A 19,968-nucleotide genomic window follows, 5' to 3' on the forward strand; every position below is an offset into this window, starting at 1 on the left:
CAGAGCTAGTATTTGTTCAAGTTTGCATTGTATTAAGTGCCTATTGACATCAAAACAGATGCCAATTTTTCTGTACATCAAAACACTAGCAAATATTGCATTAATAACAAACATATTGTTGTGTTTTGCCTTTTGCTTTTAGTATGAACAAATCATCCACCTCTTAGAATGCAGTGTGTGTAACTCACCATAATTCACCATTTAGCTTGGGTTTGATCAGAATAGTCTGTATGGTAAAATTAATTGTATAACAACCAAGCTATTGATCTAGGAATAAGTGGGGATAAAGCTAAAAGCCTGTAATTTGCTTTTGACTTATATGAGTCATGCCTTCAAAAGACAATAGCACCTTTGTTTAACTGCACCAGGCATGCTGACAGCACAGTACCATTAAATTTGAAATCTGCCACCAAAAAGTCAAAATTTCTACACAACCAACAGTTGTTATTGCTAAAGTATGCAGAGGGAAGCTCTTTGTGCATTTGTGGATGGGTAAGAAACATGTGCCAGATTAGCAAAATGATGCAATTTTCAATAATAACTTTGAAAACTTAACTTTGAAAATTTACTTATTAATAACCTGCACAACCTGATGGTGCACATGAACACTCTTACATTATGGATACAAAGACCAGGCTACAGTTTTGATTATTTAGAGAAACATTGACAAACTGTCCAACAACATGGGATTTTTAGATTTCATAGGCAAAATTTGGTGTACAGTATAATACAGCATCTACCCAAAACTTCTAAAAAATGGATTACACTTCTGTATTAAAGCCTGTGGCTGAAACATGCAAGACATTTCATAGAAAGACGATGTTTTGGGTTTCTGCACACAGCTATTTTCTTCCTGAAAAAAATAACTGAAAGAACTGCTGACATTGTGTATTTCCTTTTAAAGCACTGCAAGTTGAGCAAAATTGATTATTATGTTTCAGGTTTGTGTGGCACTGTTGGAATTCTAATTGTTATCTATAAACAAATAAAATAAATTGTGTTTTTTAGATGCATGGTGACATGGTACATCCTGGCCCACACCCTCTAAGGCAGCCACCCATTGGACCACCCCCACATCACCCGATGCAGGGAGCTCTTCCACCCACCCCTCACTCCATGCCCCCGTCCCCCTCCAGGATCCCCTTTGGCCCACGACAGAGCTCTCTCCCCAGCAGTGCCACTATGCCCAGGGAGAGACTGTCTAATGCCAGCGCCACGGTCCGCTCCGTATCACCCTGCCCCAGTGCCATCCTGGAGAGGCGGGATGTGAAGCCTGATGAGGACATGCCCAATAAAAGCCACACTCTAACCCGGGGAAGTGAGGGAATATACGCAGACCCTTACATGCTGGCTAATGCCCATGGACCACACCCCAGTCCTGGTCTGGATGGTCCCGAGCATGATATGAGGGCATTCCACCGTGCTTCTATTCGCTCCACTGGCTCTTATAGTGGTCCCAGCCCCACAGACACCATAGACCACCCTTCTCTGTACAGACAGAAGTCCAGAAACAGTCAGCTGCCTACTTTGGGTTCCAAGACACCACCCCCATCCCCTCATCGCATGGCTGAAGTACGGATGATTGACATCCATGGACCTCCACATGGAATACCTCCACATGCAATACCACCACATGGAATGCCCCCACACGGGGTACCCCCACACGGCGTACCCCCACACGGGGTACCACCTCATGGGGTTCCACCTCATGGGGTCCCCATGGAGAGGGGCTCACCTGTGCGCCAGTCGTTTAGGAAGGACGATGGAGCAGGTTCCAAGGCCCGGGCCAACATGGGTTCCCCAGTGATCACAGAGGTCCCAGGTCACCCTCAGGGTCCCATCCCTGCTGCTAACGACAAACAGACACGGTGAGAATGAGTCTGAGTCCTGTTTCTGTGGGAAGAGGAATAATAGTTTTAGTGATTGTGCTGCATGGAGCATGGACTAACTCTTCATCCTAGTGTCACCCTAACTCCGCCACTAATGTAATTTAACTGATCTAAGCCCCATTGTCCATGCACAGGAGCAGTAGTAAGACTCACTGTCACAATATGCTCACTCTCTCATGCACATGACTCTGCACCAGTTTGCACTGTACTGTGTACCCAACACTCGGCTTATCTGACCACTGTTTTCATAGGATTAATCCAAACAGCAGAGCTGAAGATGATTATTTTGATGATTAAGGTGTTATTAGTGTAACAGCTCTAGACAAAACGACCATTTCTGAAAGTCTACACTACGTGTAGGCCAGATTGACATCAGTATATTTCTGTTAATTTGGCAGAAATCACAGCTCCACTGCAGGGTCTATTCAAACAGGTTAATCCAGTAGATCTGCTGCTGTTATGCTCGCTCTGACTTCTGAGTGAAAGCTCATAATAAACACTGAGGAGGGCAAAAGGGCACTGGGACTGTTTCACAGGAGACGTTTACCTAGATAATATTTTGCAGGTAGAACAGGTATTTCAAATCAAGTCAGACCACCTGGGGGGCATCAGCCATTTTAGAAGTGCCCTGGGAGACATGAAAAGTAAAAAAAAATAAACTATTGTACAAAAGACTTTAAGCACTGCTCTCTATAAATATCAGTGTTAATAAACACTGAGGTTTAGTGGACAGATCAGTACCACAGTCCTTAGATGGCCCATTACTCAAAGCCAGCACAAATCTGCAGAAACGAGCCTCAGGCCCAATAAGAGAAACAGCTTTATTTGGTATTTTCACATTTTACACTCATCTTCACTTGTGACACGAAGTCACAGTGAGTTTAAAATATCTTTAAAATTTGATTTGCTTTAAGTTATCAATCTCCATCATTTTCCAAATATCCCGGTGACCCATAGGCCTTTGTGTTGAGTAGGTGTTTTGATGTTTCAACAGAGAACGAATGAAGGCTATGGAGCAACAGATTGCCAGCTTGACTGGTCTTGTTCAGCATGCACTTTTAAAGGGCCCAAATACTAGTGGCACCAAGGAGTCTATAAGGTAAGCAATTACAGCACAGGACAGAATGGGGCATCACCAGGATAAAAAGAGCAAAAACATTACGTAATAGAGCAAACATCAAAGTCTAGCCCTGATTATGGACATTTTCGTGTCATTTGGGTTGGGTTGACTCCACTGTGTGATCATTTGAAGATTCCCTGTGAATGTGTTGTCTGACTGCAGTTCAACCTTTTGCATTTTGTACTATAAATGTTTGCTCGACCATCTAAAACGTTTTGAACAAATGTGTGCTAGTGGTGCTAGTGGATCACATTAACATCATCTTAACCTCTGGTTGTCTTTCCCATCATACTTTATTCACTACTAATACTAAACCACAAACAGAAATATTTTAAATTGTCTTATCATTTTGGTTGTTATTAATTGCTCTCCCTCTGGCTACAGCGAGAGACCACCAAAGACATCCTCCCCAGCCCACAGTGTTCACAGTTCCAGTAAGTATAACTGTATGCTGCTTTTTCTAGGTCAGTTTTTGAGTTTTAGTGCAATGAAGTCATGTGCCGACAAGCCCCTACTTTAATGTCAGTCAACAGTGTGCAAAGAGCGCCGGTGTTGGGAGGGAAAACAACGTCAGGCTTTCTGCTTAGCTGGTTCACGTTTCATCCCAATCCTCAAGTATATACTGTTTAATAGAAGTTAGGAGACAAAAATCCAGGAACTAAAGCTACTCAAAACATAGAGCCATTACTGCTATAAAGGGTGCCAACAAGATTCAGTGATTAAATCTGTTCTCCTGGGAAGTCTGTGGGCAGATTAGTTTGATAAAGCTCCACAACTTTATGGGTGGTGTATGAGAAAGCGTATCGCAAAGACCTTATCAAATATTGGTTTAGGAGGCGTGCCCTAGATAGGCATAGCATAGAGTCAATTGTTTGGATATTCAATTGTGCAAAAAAAACAAAACAAAAACAAAACACACTCTAGTAGCAGTTGCCAGAGTTGACCTCTGGAAAGGAATTGGCCCTTTCTCGTAAAATTTTTTCAGCCCAGACTTATATATGTTTCATAATATTCCATCCAAAACAATGATTTCCTCTTTTAGTAAGTTGTGTATAATTCTTAAAATGGTACAGAACTCAGTGGTAATTTAAGTTGTATTAGTTTTGTCATCTACTGGCCTACTGGGCTTTAGAAAAGTATTTAGAAAGTGAAACACTGTATTTAGTAAATTACTTTTAATTTTCCCATAGGCCTACTTAACTGGAGCTTTTGCACAGTGTTGAAATTTTAGCTTAGAACTTTTCAAAACACCAGAATTGGTTAAATTGTTATTGCATTGTGTTAATACACTGCTTTCCCCAAGGCCCCAAACAGAGGCTGTGTACACTGTAACCTGTAGTTCTAGTTGAGGCAGCTGTCACGTTGGACAGGAGTGAATGGGCCAGTGGAACACTAAAGTCTCCCGTGTAGAAAATAGCACGGGGCGAGGGAGCTTTAGGTGTGCACTTCAAACAAGCATGTCCTATTGTCACATATGGGCTTGGTCACTTAGTAGACTCATACATTATAGTTTGGAGTACTTTGAAGAACGAACCCAATAGTACAGCTGTTGCCTATTTAGCACTTTTAAATCTAAAACATGTGTGTAAGTCTTTAAGGTTTAAGCCAAGTCTGCATAGAATTTAAATTGAATTGAATCAGACAGCTGTGTAACTTGCCAGGACTTGTATGATCACAGCTGTAATTAGTAGACATGTGGAGTTAGAAAGAAAAAGTAGTAGTACTGTGTTATTAATAATAAACTGATATAAGCAGAGGTGTATACCACAAAGTAACTAAAGTAACGAATGAACCTTGTAATAATAATTAAAATACTGTCATGTTACTTATACTAATGTAGATTTTAAAGAAATGTTAACATGTATTGTCTGTTCTATAATATAATAAAAAAAAACTATATGCAATGTATTTACTTTACACATATTTTTATATTTCTAGTCAAATAATTTACCTGAAGATAGAAATAAAAAAGTTTTTCCACCTATTTGTAATTAACCAAGCCTGATCTTGTCTGCAAACAGGTGGCTCTCCGGTATTGGCTCCTAAGACCCCCACAATCCCAACGGACAAGGCTCCTATAAAAGTCAACCTCCTGCAGTTCAGGAAGAATGTTTCTGACCTTAGGATGCAACTCCACCAAATGAGACAGCTCCAGGCAAGACCTCTTTATACTCTCCACCAGTTTATATCTCACCAAATGGTTTGATTTACTTTTTTTTTTCCTGATATCCAATATCTGTCCTTCTGTTGAAGCCTAATATTTGCAGATACAGACGTTAAGATTTTAAAATTGACAACCAAGGACCACAAAAATGTATGTTGCATTAGAGTAAAGTTTACCAGTGGTGGAAGAAATAATCACTTTTGTTACTTGACTAAAAGTACAGATATTGGAGCAAAAGAATATTCAAGTAAAAGAAAAAGTATCACATGAAAAAATCTAGTTAAGTAAAAGTATTAAAGTACCCATTTAAAAATGTACTTAACGAGTAAAAAGTACAAGTATTTTGAGCAGAGCTTAAGATCTAATAAAGCTTCAAATGTAGTGATTTTGACAAAGATTTTGCAGAATTTTTACTGAAGTACTGTACTTTACAACTTTTACATCATTATGTTCCACCACTGAAGCTCACAAATTTTATAAAACTAATGACAAACTGGATTTATAATATGGATTATGAAATTATTTGTTGCATGACTGTGTGAACATACAGCCATATGGACACATGGACACTGAGACTGGGGCAGTACAGAACTATTACTACCAAGTATCGGCTACATTTTGAATATCGGACCAATACTGATATCTGGAGAAACAGATATCCCTAACATCCCCAACACTAACACTTTAGTACTCTACTTTGCTGCTGGTTCCATCTCTCACCCTGCTCTGTGCACATCTTTAGCTCCAGAACCAGGAAGCTTTAAGGCTGCAGCTGAAAAAAGCCGAGCAGGAGATCAGCGTGAAACTATCGGAGGCCATGCAGCGAGCAGACGACCCCGTGCAGAAGCAAAGAACTATGGTGGAAGAAGATCGCCACAAGTACCTAACACTAGAGGAGCGCGTTCTCACACAGCTCAGGTGAAAATTCAAGTTTACTGCCTGCTTATAGCATTGTATTTGTAACAGTAGATGGGTTATTAGTTCTTAAACATGCACTGAATACACCACAGTACACACCCTGAAGTTCGTGTAATAATGTTTCCTCATTTAGGAACTCTCCCAAAGGCATCAGCTGATGTGTTCATTCAAATTTTCACAATCCATCAACCTCTAAATGACAGCCAACAGGTTTATAATGATATGCTTACGACAACCACTTAAACAATAGACTTTCAATTATTGATTGTCCTGTCTCTCTGGCCAACTTGACGCAGTAATTGAATCCCTTTATATAAATGTTTTACGGGCAAGGTCAGAAAGTGTTGTCCTACCACAAGACATTATGTTTCGATGAACACAATGGGAGCAGCTTAGAGGGGCTGGGAATGAGCAGGCCCTGAAGTCAGTGGATTAAGCTTGCAGTTAATATTGGAATCCAGCCAGTATGGAGTCAGCAAATACATCTGCTGCCATTTTAAATAGGGTTTGGTAATGGGCTTTAGAAGCAGGGAGGAAAACTGTGAAAGGTGTAAAAAAGCGCAGCCAATAAAAGCCTAATATGGTTGACGAGCACAGTCTTATAATAACATAAAACGTACACGTGCTATTTTAGTTTAATATTAAATAATTCAAGTGTCATATAGTGAAGATATTTTTGTTGTGTTTATGGCTTTGAGAATGATGGTGAATTTCCTTCTCAGCTGGAGTTTCCCATCATAATTCCAAATACCAACAGTGCTTGATAGAACAGGGCATTAACACGCTGTTTCCTTATTTCCTTCTCTGGGGGAGGCTCTATTAAGGACAGTGTTTTTGCCTATAGCCTCCAGTGCCATGATACAGTCTGTTGGCACAATAGCACAGCGTAGGACTCAGGTTTGTGATCTTAGGACAAACTTTAAGGAAATACTGTTTTGTTTTGTTTTTTGCAAATGTTTTATCGATTTCACGTAAATAAAATGCTGGCTTCACTTTTTACAAACTTGGTGATTGAAAGTCTTAGAATATTCTTCAAATTTGGTGTAATGCTGTTGTATTTTTAAAAAGATGTACTACTTTCCTATTCTCATTGTTGCTCATTAGGGTCAGCTTTTACACTTTTCTATATGTTTTTTCTCTGCCCTCTACTGTTTAAAGCTGGTAATTACAATTAAATGTTTCCTATGTGGTATTAGGGTTCTTACAGTGGTGGAAAATATAACAAATTTACCAAGTTGTTTATGTAGATACCATTTTCTTTTTAAGACTTCACTTTGAATAAATACGAATCTCTTATTAATTATTTAAAATGGGAAATATGAATCTATAATGTCTGCTTAAGTAATTTTTTACAATTGTTTTCACTTTGTGTGCAGTGAGCTGGAGCAGTATGTGGGCTCATTACAGAAGGACAGTAGTGGGACCCAGCGGACAGTGACCCTCAAGGATGTGGAGGAGGGGGCTGTCACTCTCAGGAAAGTGGGAGAGTCGCTGGCTGGCCTTAAAGGTTAGTTCTTCGGAAAACGTTTTAACTTCTTTGGAAACTTTTAAACTCTTATGAATTGTCATTATAACCTAAACATTGCTAGTTGTTGACTAAAGACATACTTGGTGCATTGATTAATTGACTAAAAGGGGGTGCTGCTTGGGATTGGCAAAAGCTTGCAAAAACTACTTTATACAGAGAAGTAGTAGTAAACATGAAAATAAAGATTAGACCGTCCAATGAGTCCCAAAACAACAGCTAATGCACCACAGAATTCTTATAAAACCAGGTTGTGTAAGATATCATCAACCAATTCATGGACTATAATTAAGAACTAAAGCCCTAAACATCCCTTGTGTTTTTCTTTTAGGGGAATTCCCAGCTCTTCAGACCAGGATGAGGGCTGTGCTGCGTGTGGAAGTGGAGGCGGTCAAGTTTTTGAAGGAAGAGCCTCATAAACTGGACACCATGCTGAAAAGGGTCAAAATGCTCACAGACATACTCAGCGGACTCAGAAAGTAAGCAATACAAATAAATGAAAATCATCAGGAGTAGAAGCGGCGAGGGCACTATTGTTGGAAAATAAAAGCAATTCTTAGATCTCCTCAGTAAATCGGTTATGTGGGAGATTGTGATTCCACTGGCAGGCCGGCCTTGGTCCCATCAAAGAGGTCATTCTGTGTGGACAGAGGAGTGTGACGTCCGACTTGATTTACTTCCATTGTCGTCACTGAAGCGATAAGTGAATTAATGTGGTGAAGACTGGAGCCGCTCATTTCCATTTTAATATGTTACAGATTTCAAAGGCACTTTTGACTTTTCTCTCATTCTGGTCTGTTTTTAAACCACGAAAAATCATATTATAGAGCCAGTTGATTATAATGATATGATTAACAGTAAACTACCGTAACTCTAAACATGTTGGTGTATATAGTCTGATTATGTTGAGACTGTTAAAGTACTTTTACCCTAGTAGTGTTACCCTAGTATTTGAAATGGAATTTTCAGTGGTAATACCTGTAGTGGTTGTTAGAGTATGTTGTTGTCATTCTTGATTAGTGAATTGCAATGGCGTACATTCATGTTACCCTGATTGCGTTAATGTAGTTAATGTAGTTATCAATTACTTTGACCCAAGTAGTGGAAATAGTAATTCTAATAATATAGAGTGGTGTTAGTAGGTCTTGTAGTAGTAAGCAGTAGTACCACAGGGAATTATAAAAATGCTGTTAAAAATTGTTGAATTACAATAAAAAACACTTTTCACAGCGTTCTCCCATCTAGAGTCCACATTTGCAAAATATAGGAAATGTATTACAAGTACATTAAATGTATGTGTTTTTCTTCTCTCTACAGAAGTGCATCTGAAAACCCTCAGAAGACACCTGTTGTCGCTAGCAATCCAGCAGACAGTAGCCCACTTCCAGCTGAGACTCCCACTCAACCCCCTCCAATATCAGCCCCTCCCAGCTCCACTCCCCCTCCCGCATCCGAGCCGCAAAGCCCCACCATCAAATCTGAGGTCATGCCCTCCTCCCCGGTCGTCATCCAGCAAGTCCAGAGCTCCATGGTCTTAATACAGCAGTCCCAACAGTCGGCAGCACTGACCACCCAGCCGGGCCCACCTCTCAACACTAGCCCCGCAAACTCGCCCAGTCCCACCCAAAGCAAGCGCCAAGGTCGTGAGTCACCCAAAGGCGTCTCCGTGGACCCACCCATCCATAAGAAGACCAATGGGAATCCAGCAAGTAATGGCAATGGCACTTTCCACAAGGACATGGTCATAGAGGAGCTGCAGAAGAACCCGGATAAGAGCAAAAACAGAGCGTTGTCAATAAAGGTATTACACGGCATTCAATATGACATATACTGTAATCACATACATATAGCTACAATATCAATTTGTCTTATAGGCAGCAGAGAAGGAATGGGAGGAGAGGAGGCAGAACATGGGCCACTATGACGGAAAAGAATTTGAGAAGATTCTTCAGGAGGCTCAGGCAAACATGATGAAAGGAATTCCTAATCTTGAAGTGGAAGAGAAACAGACAATTCACCCTGCTGCCCTTGTGGAACAGCCAACCTCTCCTAACACTGTGGAATCCCCAACAGGTAGAAAACAGAGGACCATTTTGTTTAAGTATGAATGAGGTGTGTGTGATTGGTGGTGGGCAGAGAGGCAGATGGTGCAGATTGGCAACCAAATCTCTTGTCAGTCAGCTCCAAGGCAGATGTGACAATAGAAGTAGCTTACTAACAGCAATTGTTGGAACTAAATTAAAATGAATTAGAATTAAAATTGATTTGCTTGGAATATTCCACAGTATGGCAACTCATGTATCTAGCATGTATTCAATTGCAGGTGTTTAATGCCCCAAAATGCCAATAACACATGCATTATTACAGTGAGGGGGATTGCCTCTCCACAGATCTGATCTATAACTCGACCTGATGGTGCTTGTCACCATGGAGAGAGATATGTTAAATGCCCTACTGTGTGTGGAACAGTCCAGGCAAAGCAATGACATCTACACAGAGACAAGCCGGTGAAAGAACTTCCACTAGAAAAGTTACACGGTGAACCTTTAAGCGAATCACTTCAACTAAGTTTTTGCTACTTTTCAGAAGAGTTGAAACCTGAAAACCACACGGAAAAGTCAGGCAAAAAAGCGCCTGAAAAACTTCCCAAGCCTGCCAAGCCCACGTTGGAAAGATCATCCAGGGTGAACAGTGAGGAATCTCCTGTTATGAAACAATCATCTAAAGACAATAGCACCAAGACCGGATCTGAGAAGGCCAACAAGTCTCCTCCACCTCCCCCTCCAAGGAAAACCTTCTCCAGTCCCACCTCAGGCATGACCACCACCCGCACTGGAGAGGTGGTCTTCACACGCAAGGACTCCACATCAACTCCGGTTAGTCAGTAGGAAAATGTTGCGACCCTACATCTTCTTTCGACTTTGTCATAAACCTAAATAAATTCACTTTTTTTTTTTTTTTTTTGCAAATCAGGAGGTTGAAGAAGAGCCTCCGCCACCTCCATCACCCCAACCAAGGTCACCCAAGGTTCCCCCGGAAACCAAACCGAAGCCAAGCACCCCTCCCCCTGCTACTCCCCCTGTCACTCCTCCAGCCCCGAAAGAGGAGGAGGACGAGGGAGACAAGATCATGGCAGAGCTCCAGGTTAGATCATCACACATTCACCATACAAACACAAGGTCATCTTGTCACGGGGCTGTGATTTGCTGTATTTTGGGTGTTGGGTGTCTGTCCTTTTTCCTGTCATGGCTGATTTTGTGGTGGGCTGTCAAACTCCCTCTTTGGGGTTTGAGATCCATTCCCTTTTCTATACTTTTTAGGTTTTCCAGAAGTGCTCAAATAAAGACACAGAGGTGAAAAATGTGATTGAGCCCACACCTCGTATTGAGCCTCAAATCAGGGAGCTAAGAACGGGGACGATATTGCCCCTAAAAGATAAAAAGGTAAACTATGCGCCAAAGCACCACAGCCCAGCTAACTGCCTGCCTCTCCAAACTGTCTGACACTTCTGATACTGCCAATGGCTTAATACTTCGGCGACTTCTACACCCTTTGCTTTCACTCCAGAGAACTATAACTGCTGCCTTCACAAGTTCCTTTTCCTTGCTGCCTTGTTTCCTCCCTTATTTTGATCCCTTTTGGATGCATCAAAAACAAACTTTCAGGACTATGTCTGCAGAAAAGATAGATTGTTTACTTCCAAATACTGTGTGCAAGTAGATTTCCTGTCTTGTCATATGACATCATTTTAAAATAATAAATAAATGAGTCAAATGCAATGCCCTCTGTCTTTTTTTGAAGACGTACAAAAGCAGTGTTAGCTTGAATAGGCACAGGTTGTTTTTGCAGACTTAGTTCACTAGAGGTCAGTCTGGCCTCTTTTGCATGCTTCTCTCTTTCACTTGATCTGATAGTAGACTTTGCTCTTCCTGCGCTATTTTCCCTCAGTTTGCCTTTTCCGCTTTAAATGAATGTCTGCCACAGCTAATATCGCAGTAACCAAACAACTGCTGTTTTGTTTCTTCAGATTGCATTTATTGTGTGTACTAAAATTGGCTAATCTTAATAGGATGACAATGAAGTAAATAAGTCACTCTAAATGCAGATATATATCTAAAAGAAGCTTCTGTTACTTAAAGGTGCACTATGTAATCTTTCTGATAGAAAGTCCACTACCTGCTCATGTACATGGACATGTTTGCCTGAAATGTTCCACAGTATGACATTACATTTTTTAGTTAAATGATTGTTTTTATTGCTATTATGGTTGCTGCTGGTTGCGTTACCTGCTTGTCATCATGGAAATAGAAAAGTTTAATGCCAGACTATTTAACATTCTCTGCAATGCAATAAAATCTCTATGGAGACAATCAAGTAGCAGAATCTCCACCTGAAAAGTTACAGCTTTCAGGGCAACTATAAGAACCAAATAAGAAGATACATATATACATATAGATTTGCTAAAAACATTGATAACCAAAATATAAGTCAGTATAGTTGTTATAGGGCTATTTCTATTCAAGTCAGCCATAATTTGCACACTGATACACTATAGTTAAACAGTAATACCATTTCCTACCAGACAACAGAGCCCAAACGGGAGGAGAAAGATCCAGAAACTGATGAAAATGGGAATACTACACTTCGACAAAGCCAAGGGGTACGTACAGATCAACTTTTGTGACATGTGCAGTTGTCATAATTTGTTTATTTGTATTAATCCATTGTGTCTCCTTACAGGTTATTTACTACGTCACCGGACAGATTCCCAAAGAACCACCACCACCCCCAACAGGACAAGAGGACGCCCCTGAACCCCCTCGAGAGCCCCTCCCGCCTCCATCACAGGTCTCAAATGTCAATGTTAATTCCGGTTCTTCAGAGCAACAGCAGCAGCAGCAACAGCAGCAGCAACAACCAAAGCAACCCAAGTCACCTACGTCACCTCCACCCATTTCTCCAAAACCAGTTGGACTTAACGGATTCAAACTTCCTCGGAAAAACATGAGACGTTCAGAGTCCATGAAGACAAGTTCCGAAATGGAGAAGGGAAATATGCGTAACAAAATAAACAATGAAAAGAAAAAAGAAAAGTTTGTACAAGAACATAAACCTATCATAACAGAGTCGTTGACAGTTGTGAAGAGCGATAAGGAGATAACAACAAAGGTGGTTAAAGCGGCGCCCCCTAAGGGTAATTTTGCAGAGATAAACGAAGAGGCAAGTCTTAGCCCAGATTTGCCAGGAGAAGAAGCTCCTCCACCACCTGACAACATCGCATTTAAGATCACCAACTCCAAAGTTCAAGCCTTATCCAATGGGGAATACCAGGAATTGGTGAATGCGAAAAAGGGCAGCGTGCAAACTGTAACTGTGGGCAACGCGGTCAGCAAACCCCTCTCACCTGTGGATTCTAACGCTCCACAGGACAACGGCTTCAACAAGAAACCAGTCATTATAATATTTGATGAGCCCATGGACATCAGGTCAGCTTATAAAAGACTGTCCACTATCTTTGAGTGCGAAGAGGAGTTGGAGAGGATGCTAGCAGAGGAGACGATAGAGGAGGAGAGCGAAGAGTCAGACAGTGAAAAGAGAGGTGGGCAGCAGGCAAAAGCTGGGGATGTGGTAGATGGCAAAAAGTCCAAATCTGGTACGGACCAAAGCTTATCTTCATCGTCGTCATCCTCTATAAGCGAAATATCAGACAGCACTGGGAATCTAGAGTCGAGCGGGGATGGTAAGGACAGCAAGAAGAAATTCAAGTTTAAATTCCCTAAGAAGCAACTGGCAGCTTTGACTCAAGCGATCCGAACAGGGACAAAATCCGGGAAGAAGACGTTACAAGTGGTTGTTTATGAAGATGAGGAGGAATCTGATGGTACGGTTAGACAACACAAAGAGGCAAAACGATTTGAGATTTCGCGTTCCAAATCTTTAGCGGAGAGGTCATCTTCTGGCGTGCCGCAGCTCAAGAAACAAAACTCTGATTCTCAATGCCGCACGGATGAGATTCGTAAGAACACGTACAAGACGCTGGACAGTTTGGAGCAGACTATCAAACAGCTGGAGACTACCATAAGTGAGATGGGACCTCTTTCACCAGATGATACTGTTAACGTTGAGGATAGTAACGGCAAAGGCAAGAAATCAGATGCAAATTTGAAAAGATCTACATCACTACCTGCTTCTAGAGGACCTGGCCCAAAGGTACTGAAAAGTGCACTGAAGAAGCCTAAAGTCCTTCCCCGCCCTGTAGTCACTCCCACAACCAACACTGCCAGTACTACAGCTTCTACTACTACTACTACCACTACTACTTCATCATCCGACCCCAGTGCTCCCAGTGCCCCCTGCTCCATACAACAGGTCTCAATCTAGCTCTTATCACCTCCGGGAAGCCTTTCGGTCCTTCTTTGTTTTGTCTTCAAATCTACCCTCACTTTAACCACTAAAACAATGACCGAATCATTCTCACTCCATTGGTGCTGGGATGTGTTGGGAATGCCCCCTGTGGCGGTCACTCTTTCCCACTTTGTAAAATCATGGTGACATCATGATTGGGGGTGGCATTTTTAGTACAAGGTTCCTGGCTACCATCTCTGTATTTTCTTGAAGTCATTGCTTAAAACAATGTGGTTTTTGAGCAAGAGTTGGTCTCCTCATCAAAGATACACTCACAATGATCTTTGTTGACCTTTTTGCATGTTTAAATGTATTATGTCTAAATGGGTGCATGCTTTATGACTGTTTCACAATATTGAGGTGTTAAATCTATAACTTCTCCTTGTCAGTCGCTTGAATTTTCACACTTCCTGTATGGTGTGTTTTTTCTCCTTTCTTTTATTTCATATCTCTTTGTTTTTCCGTTTGGATCCCCTTGCAGAATGCCAGTGTCGCTTCCCCAACTAGTCGGATGCCCGTCCCTTTGTCCGCGAAGTCCAGGCAGTCGTCCGCAGAAAAAGCAGGAAAACAGCAAAAACTGCAGGATGCACAAAGGCAGTTCCGACAGGTAGTTTTACTCTAGGGCCTGCAAAATATAATATGTAAGGCATCAGAACTTGAGGCATGTACCATAATGGAGCAAAGACTACCAAAGCTTGAGCTATGATGTGTTTTGAAAAAAAAAATCTTACAATCGCCAAGGCTGGCAACTGTGGATCTGTTAACGTTTCTCTCAAGAAGGCATGTTTTTGACTCTTGACTGTTATTACCCCCCCAATAACATCACTGTACTGTATGCTTCTGCATGTCCACACTGCTCATGGTTTTGGCTGTGTTGGTGACTTAAAAGAAAAAAAAAAGGCAACAGGAAAAGGATTCTTAACCCGTGCCGTCATCCGGGTTGTCATCGCATCCTCCAGTTCCCATCACAGCTGAGTTCCAAAACAGTGTTGCCACATTCCCACTCCCAAGATGCTTTTGACTAAAAAAACAACAACTAAATGACTTTTATTCCACTTTCTCACAATGCACTTTGCAACACTGCACCGCTTTTTAACTCATGGTGATACACATATTCATTTTACTAGACTCCTCCCATTCCCTGCATTGTCACATTGGAATAACAGCTCTCTCTATCGCTCTCACCCTTCTAACCCCATAACCACTTTGCCCTAAAATTCACTGCCTTCCTATGCAACTCCACAATTCTAACACAGTCTCTGTCTACCATTTTTTCCAAGCTTTTAGTTATGTCCAAGTGATGTCAATAACTTGTAGTTCGTTTTTGTTTAACATCGTCTTGCATTTTGTACCATTTGATTTGACAACCAGTATCTGTTTTGGCATCTGTTTGCAGGCTAACGGAAGTGCTAAAAGAGTGGGAGGGGATCATAAAACCACTTCCCAGACTGTACCTGTGTCTAAAATCCCTGCTTTTTATCCTAGCTCTACTAAAGGCAGCTCCCAGTGTGCGCCGGACCATGCTACTAACAGCACTAACTCCATTTCCTCCTCCTCTTCCTCCACTGTTACCATAACCAAGTCTTCCATGTTGCCTGCGCGCTCTAGCTCACTCCCCCACCCCACCTCACACATTCCCTCTCTGTCTAACGGATCCCTCAAACTCTCCTCCTCGCAGCACACAGGTAAATCTCTCTCATTCTCCATGCAGAATGGGCGAGTGCACCCCTCTTCCTCCTCCTCCTCCTCTTCCTCACCCGCCTCCACCCCCTCCCCTCTGTCGCCCACTCCTCTGGGCCCGGGTGGGAAGAGCATCCGCACCATACACACACCGAGCTTCAACAGCTACAGGGCGCACAACGGCAGCAGCAGCGGAAAGTCCTGCATCCCAACCGCAGCTAAGGACACTGCCTAGTCACGCCCACCACGGTAGACACATCACCCACGTCTTTCATATACGTCTTTGTGGTTTAAGTTTTTTTTTAATGCACTTCCTGTATTTTGACACTGGCTCTTCACTTAATTTGCATTTTCATCTTTTGCTTGGTATACCTTGCAAGGTATTTTACTAATAAAATCTTGTTGCCACTATAAAAGCTGGCACTTTTGGTGTTAAAAAAAAAATCTATTTTTCTTGATGTAGCAAAATTAATAGGGACTTGATGTACAATCATGTGTAAAATGAGTTTTATTTTTAAAAACAGAGGTTAGATAACCATAGTATATTTAATCTTATATATTTCCTATTTTGCTTTAAAACAACCCTTGTAAATGCCTTTTTATGAATGTATACATGCATAAAGTATACAGTCATTTTAATCTGTTTTTGTGTAGTATTTTGTATCATTGTTGACCCATTGGAACTGCCAACTTCTTTAGTATAATCATATTGTACTGACTGATTTAATGAGTAATACAAGTCTAATACAAGTTTTCATTTGTGTGCCTATTGCCAAAACTTGTACAATTACTCTCCAGTCATGAGATTTAGGGGAATTTACAAGCACTCTAGTGTGTTCTGGAGCATACACACTGCAGGTCTAAGTGAACGTGTTGTTGTCTCAATGTAAACTGTACTAAACAAAGTGAAACATATATCAGCTCTGCCATTTGTACATAGGTGCTTGTACTAAAAGATGAGTAGTTTTGTTAACATACCAAAGTTTATTTGTATGCATGCCTTTCAAATGCTTTTAGGAGAGTGGTGTAAAAGAATAATGATGTTTGCACAAATAGATTTTTTGTAAATATTTGGTCTTTTTTGTAAAGCTTTAAGAATCATACCTTAAAAGAAACATGGTTAAGACAAAACCGGAGTAGCAAAAATAAAGACATGTGCATGCTTGTAATGCAGTGGGCTTCTGTGTTTTCATTTTAAGTCATAAATAAAATACTTTACAATGAGTGTGTGTGTGGGGGGTGTGTGTGTGTGTGTATTTTTGTACACACCTAAAAGTACATTTTGATTGGAGTACAAAGAGTTTCCTGTTTCCATTTCAATGAATAGCATTCTAGATAACTAATACGCATTTATCAACAGATCACCTCTCAGCACTTCTGTTTCTGTAGAGCCTCTTCCACTTCACTTTTTAAAACTCTCACACATAGTGAAGGGCACAGCAAATGGGGAAGGATCAATGGGACTACAGGTGAGAAATATTTTCAATGTCATTTCTGGATTATGTAAGCAGATACTACAAAAGGAAATGTGCTTTATTTAATATTTATTTAACTATTTACTTCAAATTTCTACTTGACAATACATTTATGATACTAAATGGTTGTGTAAAATAACAGCTTATTCTATATGTCGGTATTGGCTTTAGCCAGCATTGTTACAGATTGTAATGACTTAACTTAAAATGTTAATTCAATACATAAAGACATGGTTATTTCACGGCTAATGTCTATAACCTGCCATAAACATATAGTATTGAATAGAATAGAATATTTTCACTACATTTTATTCATCTTTATTTATAAAGGGAGAGCTCAATGAGAGCACTCAGACTCCTTTTCATGGGTGCCCTGTTTAAAAAAAACAAAACAAAAAAAAACCAAGTATCTATACAAGTCCATTTAAAACATCAAAAACAGGTGCCGGTCAAAGTGCCTTCATGACACCATTGTCTTCAGTTTTTCCTGACGTTCCATTTTTAGGAAGCAAAATAACCAAAAGCTTTTTTTTAAATAGATTACCATAGGCAAATATGTTTTGGTCAGGAAATGTTTCTTACAGTGAAGTGTTTATGTCTTCCACTCACCAGCAATGAACATCTCTGAAGAGGAACCTGTACAAGGCTGGCATTTCAGAGGCTCTAATGAAGAAAATATTGCATTTGCTGCTTTCTACATTGTGATCTTTGTGTTTGCTGTTCCTGTAAATGCATTTGCGCTGTGGTCCTTCTGCAATCAGAAAAGCAGCTCTCCATCAAAGGTGTTCCTGTGTCACCTGGCAATAGCAGACATCTCCTACGTTCTCCTCCTCCCCATGCATTCAGCATATCATATCAACCAGAATCACTGGCCTTTGGGATATGTACTCTGTCAGCTGTCTGGGTTCCTCTTTCACCTCAATATGTACTGTAGTCTCTACCTGATGAGCCTGATCAGTCTGGATAGATTTCTGTCTGTGCTCCTGCCAATGAAATCACAGGCTATAAGAAAGACCAAGTATGCAAAGATTACTGTTGGAATCCTGTGGGTTTTAGTGACTGCATTCACATGTCCAATGCTTTTTCCACAAAAGGACATTCCTCATAACAAGACTCACTGTTGCCGCTTACTTTATTTAGAAAAGGCATCAGCCACAGCACTAGTTTCGACTGTTGTGGCATTTGCTATTCCTCTAACCTGTGTAGTGCTCTCTTACGTATTGATACTATTGAAAGTAAGAAGCCTCAAACAGCAGGGCAATTGTAGACCTATAAAATCTAAAGTCAGAAAAATGGTCACCCTTATCATTATGAACTTCCTCATTGCATTTATGCCGTACCATGTGAGCCGTGTTTTCTATATTCAAAGTCACACACGTGAACATGTGAGCAGTGCCACACAGCAGACCCTGGGTAGAGTTAACTGGATCACCTCTGCACTGACCTGTCTAAGCGGACTGCTGGATCCAGTCATGTACTTCTTCCTCAACACTGCATTTAGGAGCAAAGTGCACCAGCTCTTCTCAAGAAACAGGACATAAAATAGCACAGTGTATGCCATTGCAGTAAAGACAAAACAATGCTATAATTTGCTTTGCTGCTTTTTTTTTCAGAAATGTGGTTGCTATGTGTATTATTTGTTATTTCTCTACAGTATTGTGAAATAATTAGGTTTATATTGTCCAGGGATGCTATGTGATTAATTTCCTCATTTTTTTTCTTTCTAGTTTGTTAAGTCTGGAGTCTGGTGGAGGGTCTGAAACCTTCTTTTCTCCATGGGATGTTCAATGCTAAAAACTTACCTTACAATATTTTGCCAATAAAAGCCCCTGTAATTGAATAAATGTAAATACATTGACACTGTCTATTTGCTAGTTTTTTTTTTAAAGACAATTTTTCATCTTTCTTCAAAGTCGGACGTTTATATACAGTAAGATTATTATGCTTTCAAACAATTTGGGAAAACCCAGATGATATAGGTTTATTGACAAAATTTTAGTTAATTAGAGACACACCTACTGTATTTGAAGGCTCACCTGAAACACTGCTTCTTTGTGTAACAGAGAAAAAAGAACAGGAAACAGCAGGAAAGAACCTTACGTAAAAATACATCTCAAGGCATCAGCCAGGAAGTTAAATCTTGGGCGTAAATGGGTCTTGCAAATGCACAATGATCCAAAGAATACTATGAAACTGGTTACAAAGTGGCTTAAGGATAACAAAGTCAGTGTTTTGGAAAGGCCTTCACAAAGCCCTGATTTCAATCCTATTGAATATTTATGGCCAGATATGAAACGGCATGGGCCTGCAAACTTGGCTCAGTTACACCAGTTCTGTCAAGAGGGAAAAGCCAAAATATCTGCTATTGTGAGAATCTTGTGGCAGGATATCCAAAATGTTTGACCCAAGTCATACAGTTTAAAGCCAATGGTACCAAATAATAAAAAAAATCCTTCTCTTATTATTCTGGCATTTAGCAAATAGAAATAACTTTGGTATGTAATTGACCTAAAACAGGACAAGCCTAGTCTGATTTCATGTTACACAGTGAGAGAGAAAAAAAAAAAAGTGTGTGTGTCTTCTTATATAGTGTATGTAAAGTTCTGGTTTCAACTGTAGATACTCGAATACTATACTAAATGTAATACATATTACAACAAAATAAAGTTGCAGAAGTTTTACAATTTTTTGTTTTCATGGCCTACATGAGCTTCCGTACTTTGACTTGTTACCAGGGCAGCCAGGAAGAAGCTGTGAAGAAAACGGACTGGAGGAGACGCCTTTGCCTTTAG

The 19,968-nt window shown here is 40.6% G+C and overlaps 2 protein-coding genes across 21 annotated transcripts in view; both read left to right on the forward strand.

Annotated features, from left to right (window-relative positions):
• Positions 1 to 16,870, forward strand: part of si:ch211-285f17.1 (sickle tail protein) — a 114,537-nt gene extending 97,667 nt beyond the window's left edge. For 9 of the 20 annotated variants that reach the window (XM_055229917.1, XM_055229911.1, XM_033985965.2 and 6 more), the window contains 16 exons: positions 1,009 to 1,868; positions 2,884 to 2,988; positions 3,394 to 3,443; positions 5,031 to 5,164; positions 5,916 to 6,091; positions 7,468 to 7,598; positions 7,948 to 8,095; positions 8,934 to 9,417; positions 9,491 to 9,689; positions 10,203 to 10,492; positions 10,590 to 10,760; positions 10,937 to 11,059; positions 12,199 to 12,276; positions 12,357 to 13,985; positions 14,503 to 14,628; positions 15,418 to 16,870. In XM_055229917.1, the coding sequence (XP_055085892.1) occupies positions 1,009 to 1,868; positions 2,884 to 2,988; positions 3,394 to 3,443; positions 5,031 to 5,164; positions 5,916 to 6,091; positions 7,468 to 7,598; positions 7,948 to 8,095; positions 8,934 to 9,417; positions 9,491 to 9,689; positions 10,203 to 10,492; positions 10,590 to 10,760; positions 10,937 to 11,059; positions 12,199 to 12,276; positions 12,357 to 13,985; positions 14,503 to 14,628; positions 15,418 to 15,936 (5,223 nt within the window). In that variant the 3' untranslated portion in view covers positions 15,937 to 16,870. The remainder of the gene's footprint in view (positions 1 to 1,008; positions 1,869 to 2,883; positions 2,989 to 3,393; positions 3,444 to 5,030; positions 5,165 to 5,915; positions 6,092 to 7,467; positions 7,599 to 7,947; positions 8,096 to 8,933; positions 9,418 to 9,490; positions 9,690 to 10,202; positions 10,493 to 10,589; positions 10,761 to 10,936; positions 11,060 to 12,198; positions 12,277 to 12,356; positions 13,986 to 14,502; positions 14,629 to 15,417) is intronic. The other 11 variants (XM_055229920.1, XM_055229914.1, XM_055229916.1 and 8 more) reach the window with 6 other exon arrangements.
• Positions 16,871 to 17,155: 285 nt separating this feature from the next.
• si:dkey-96n2.3 (uracil nucleotide/cysteinyl leukotriene receptor) lies at positions 17,156 to 18,717 on the forward strand. The gene is made up of 2 exons (XM_033986020.2): positions 17,156 to 17,170; positions 17,789 to 18,717. The coding sequence occupies exon 2, from the start codon at positions 17,791 to 17,793 to the stop codon at positions 18,715 to 18,717; it is 927 nt and encodes a 308-aa protein (XP_033841911.1). The 5' UTR covers positions 17,156 to 17,170; positions 17,789 to 17,790.
• Positions 18,718 to 19,968: the final 1,251 nt, after the last annotated feature.

Source organism: Periophthalmus magnuspinnatus, chromosome 20 (assembly GCF_009829125.3).
Source record: "Periophthalmus magnuspinnatus isolate fPerMag1 chromosome 20, fPerMag1.2.pri, whole genome shotgun sequence".
NCBI classification, from domain to species: domain Eukaryota; kingdom Metazoa; phylum Chordata; class Actinopteri; order Gobiiformes; family Gobiidae; genus Periophthalmus; species Periophthalmus magnuspinnatus.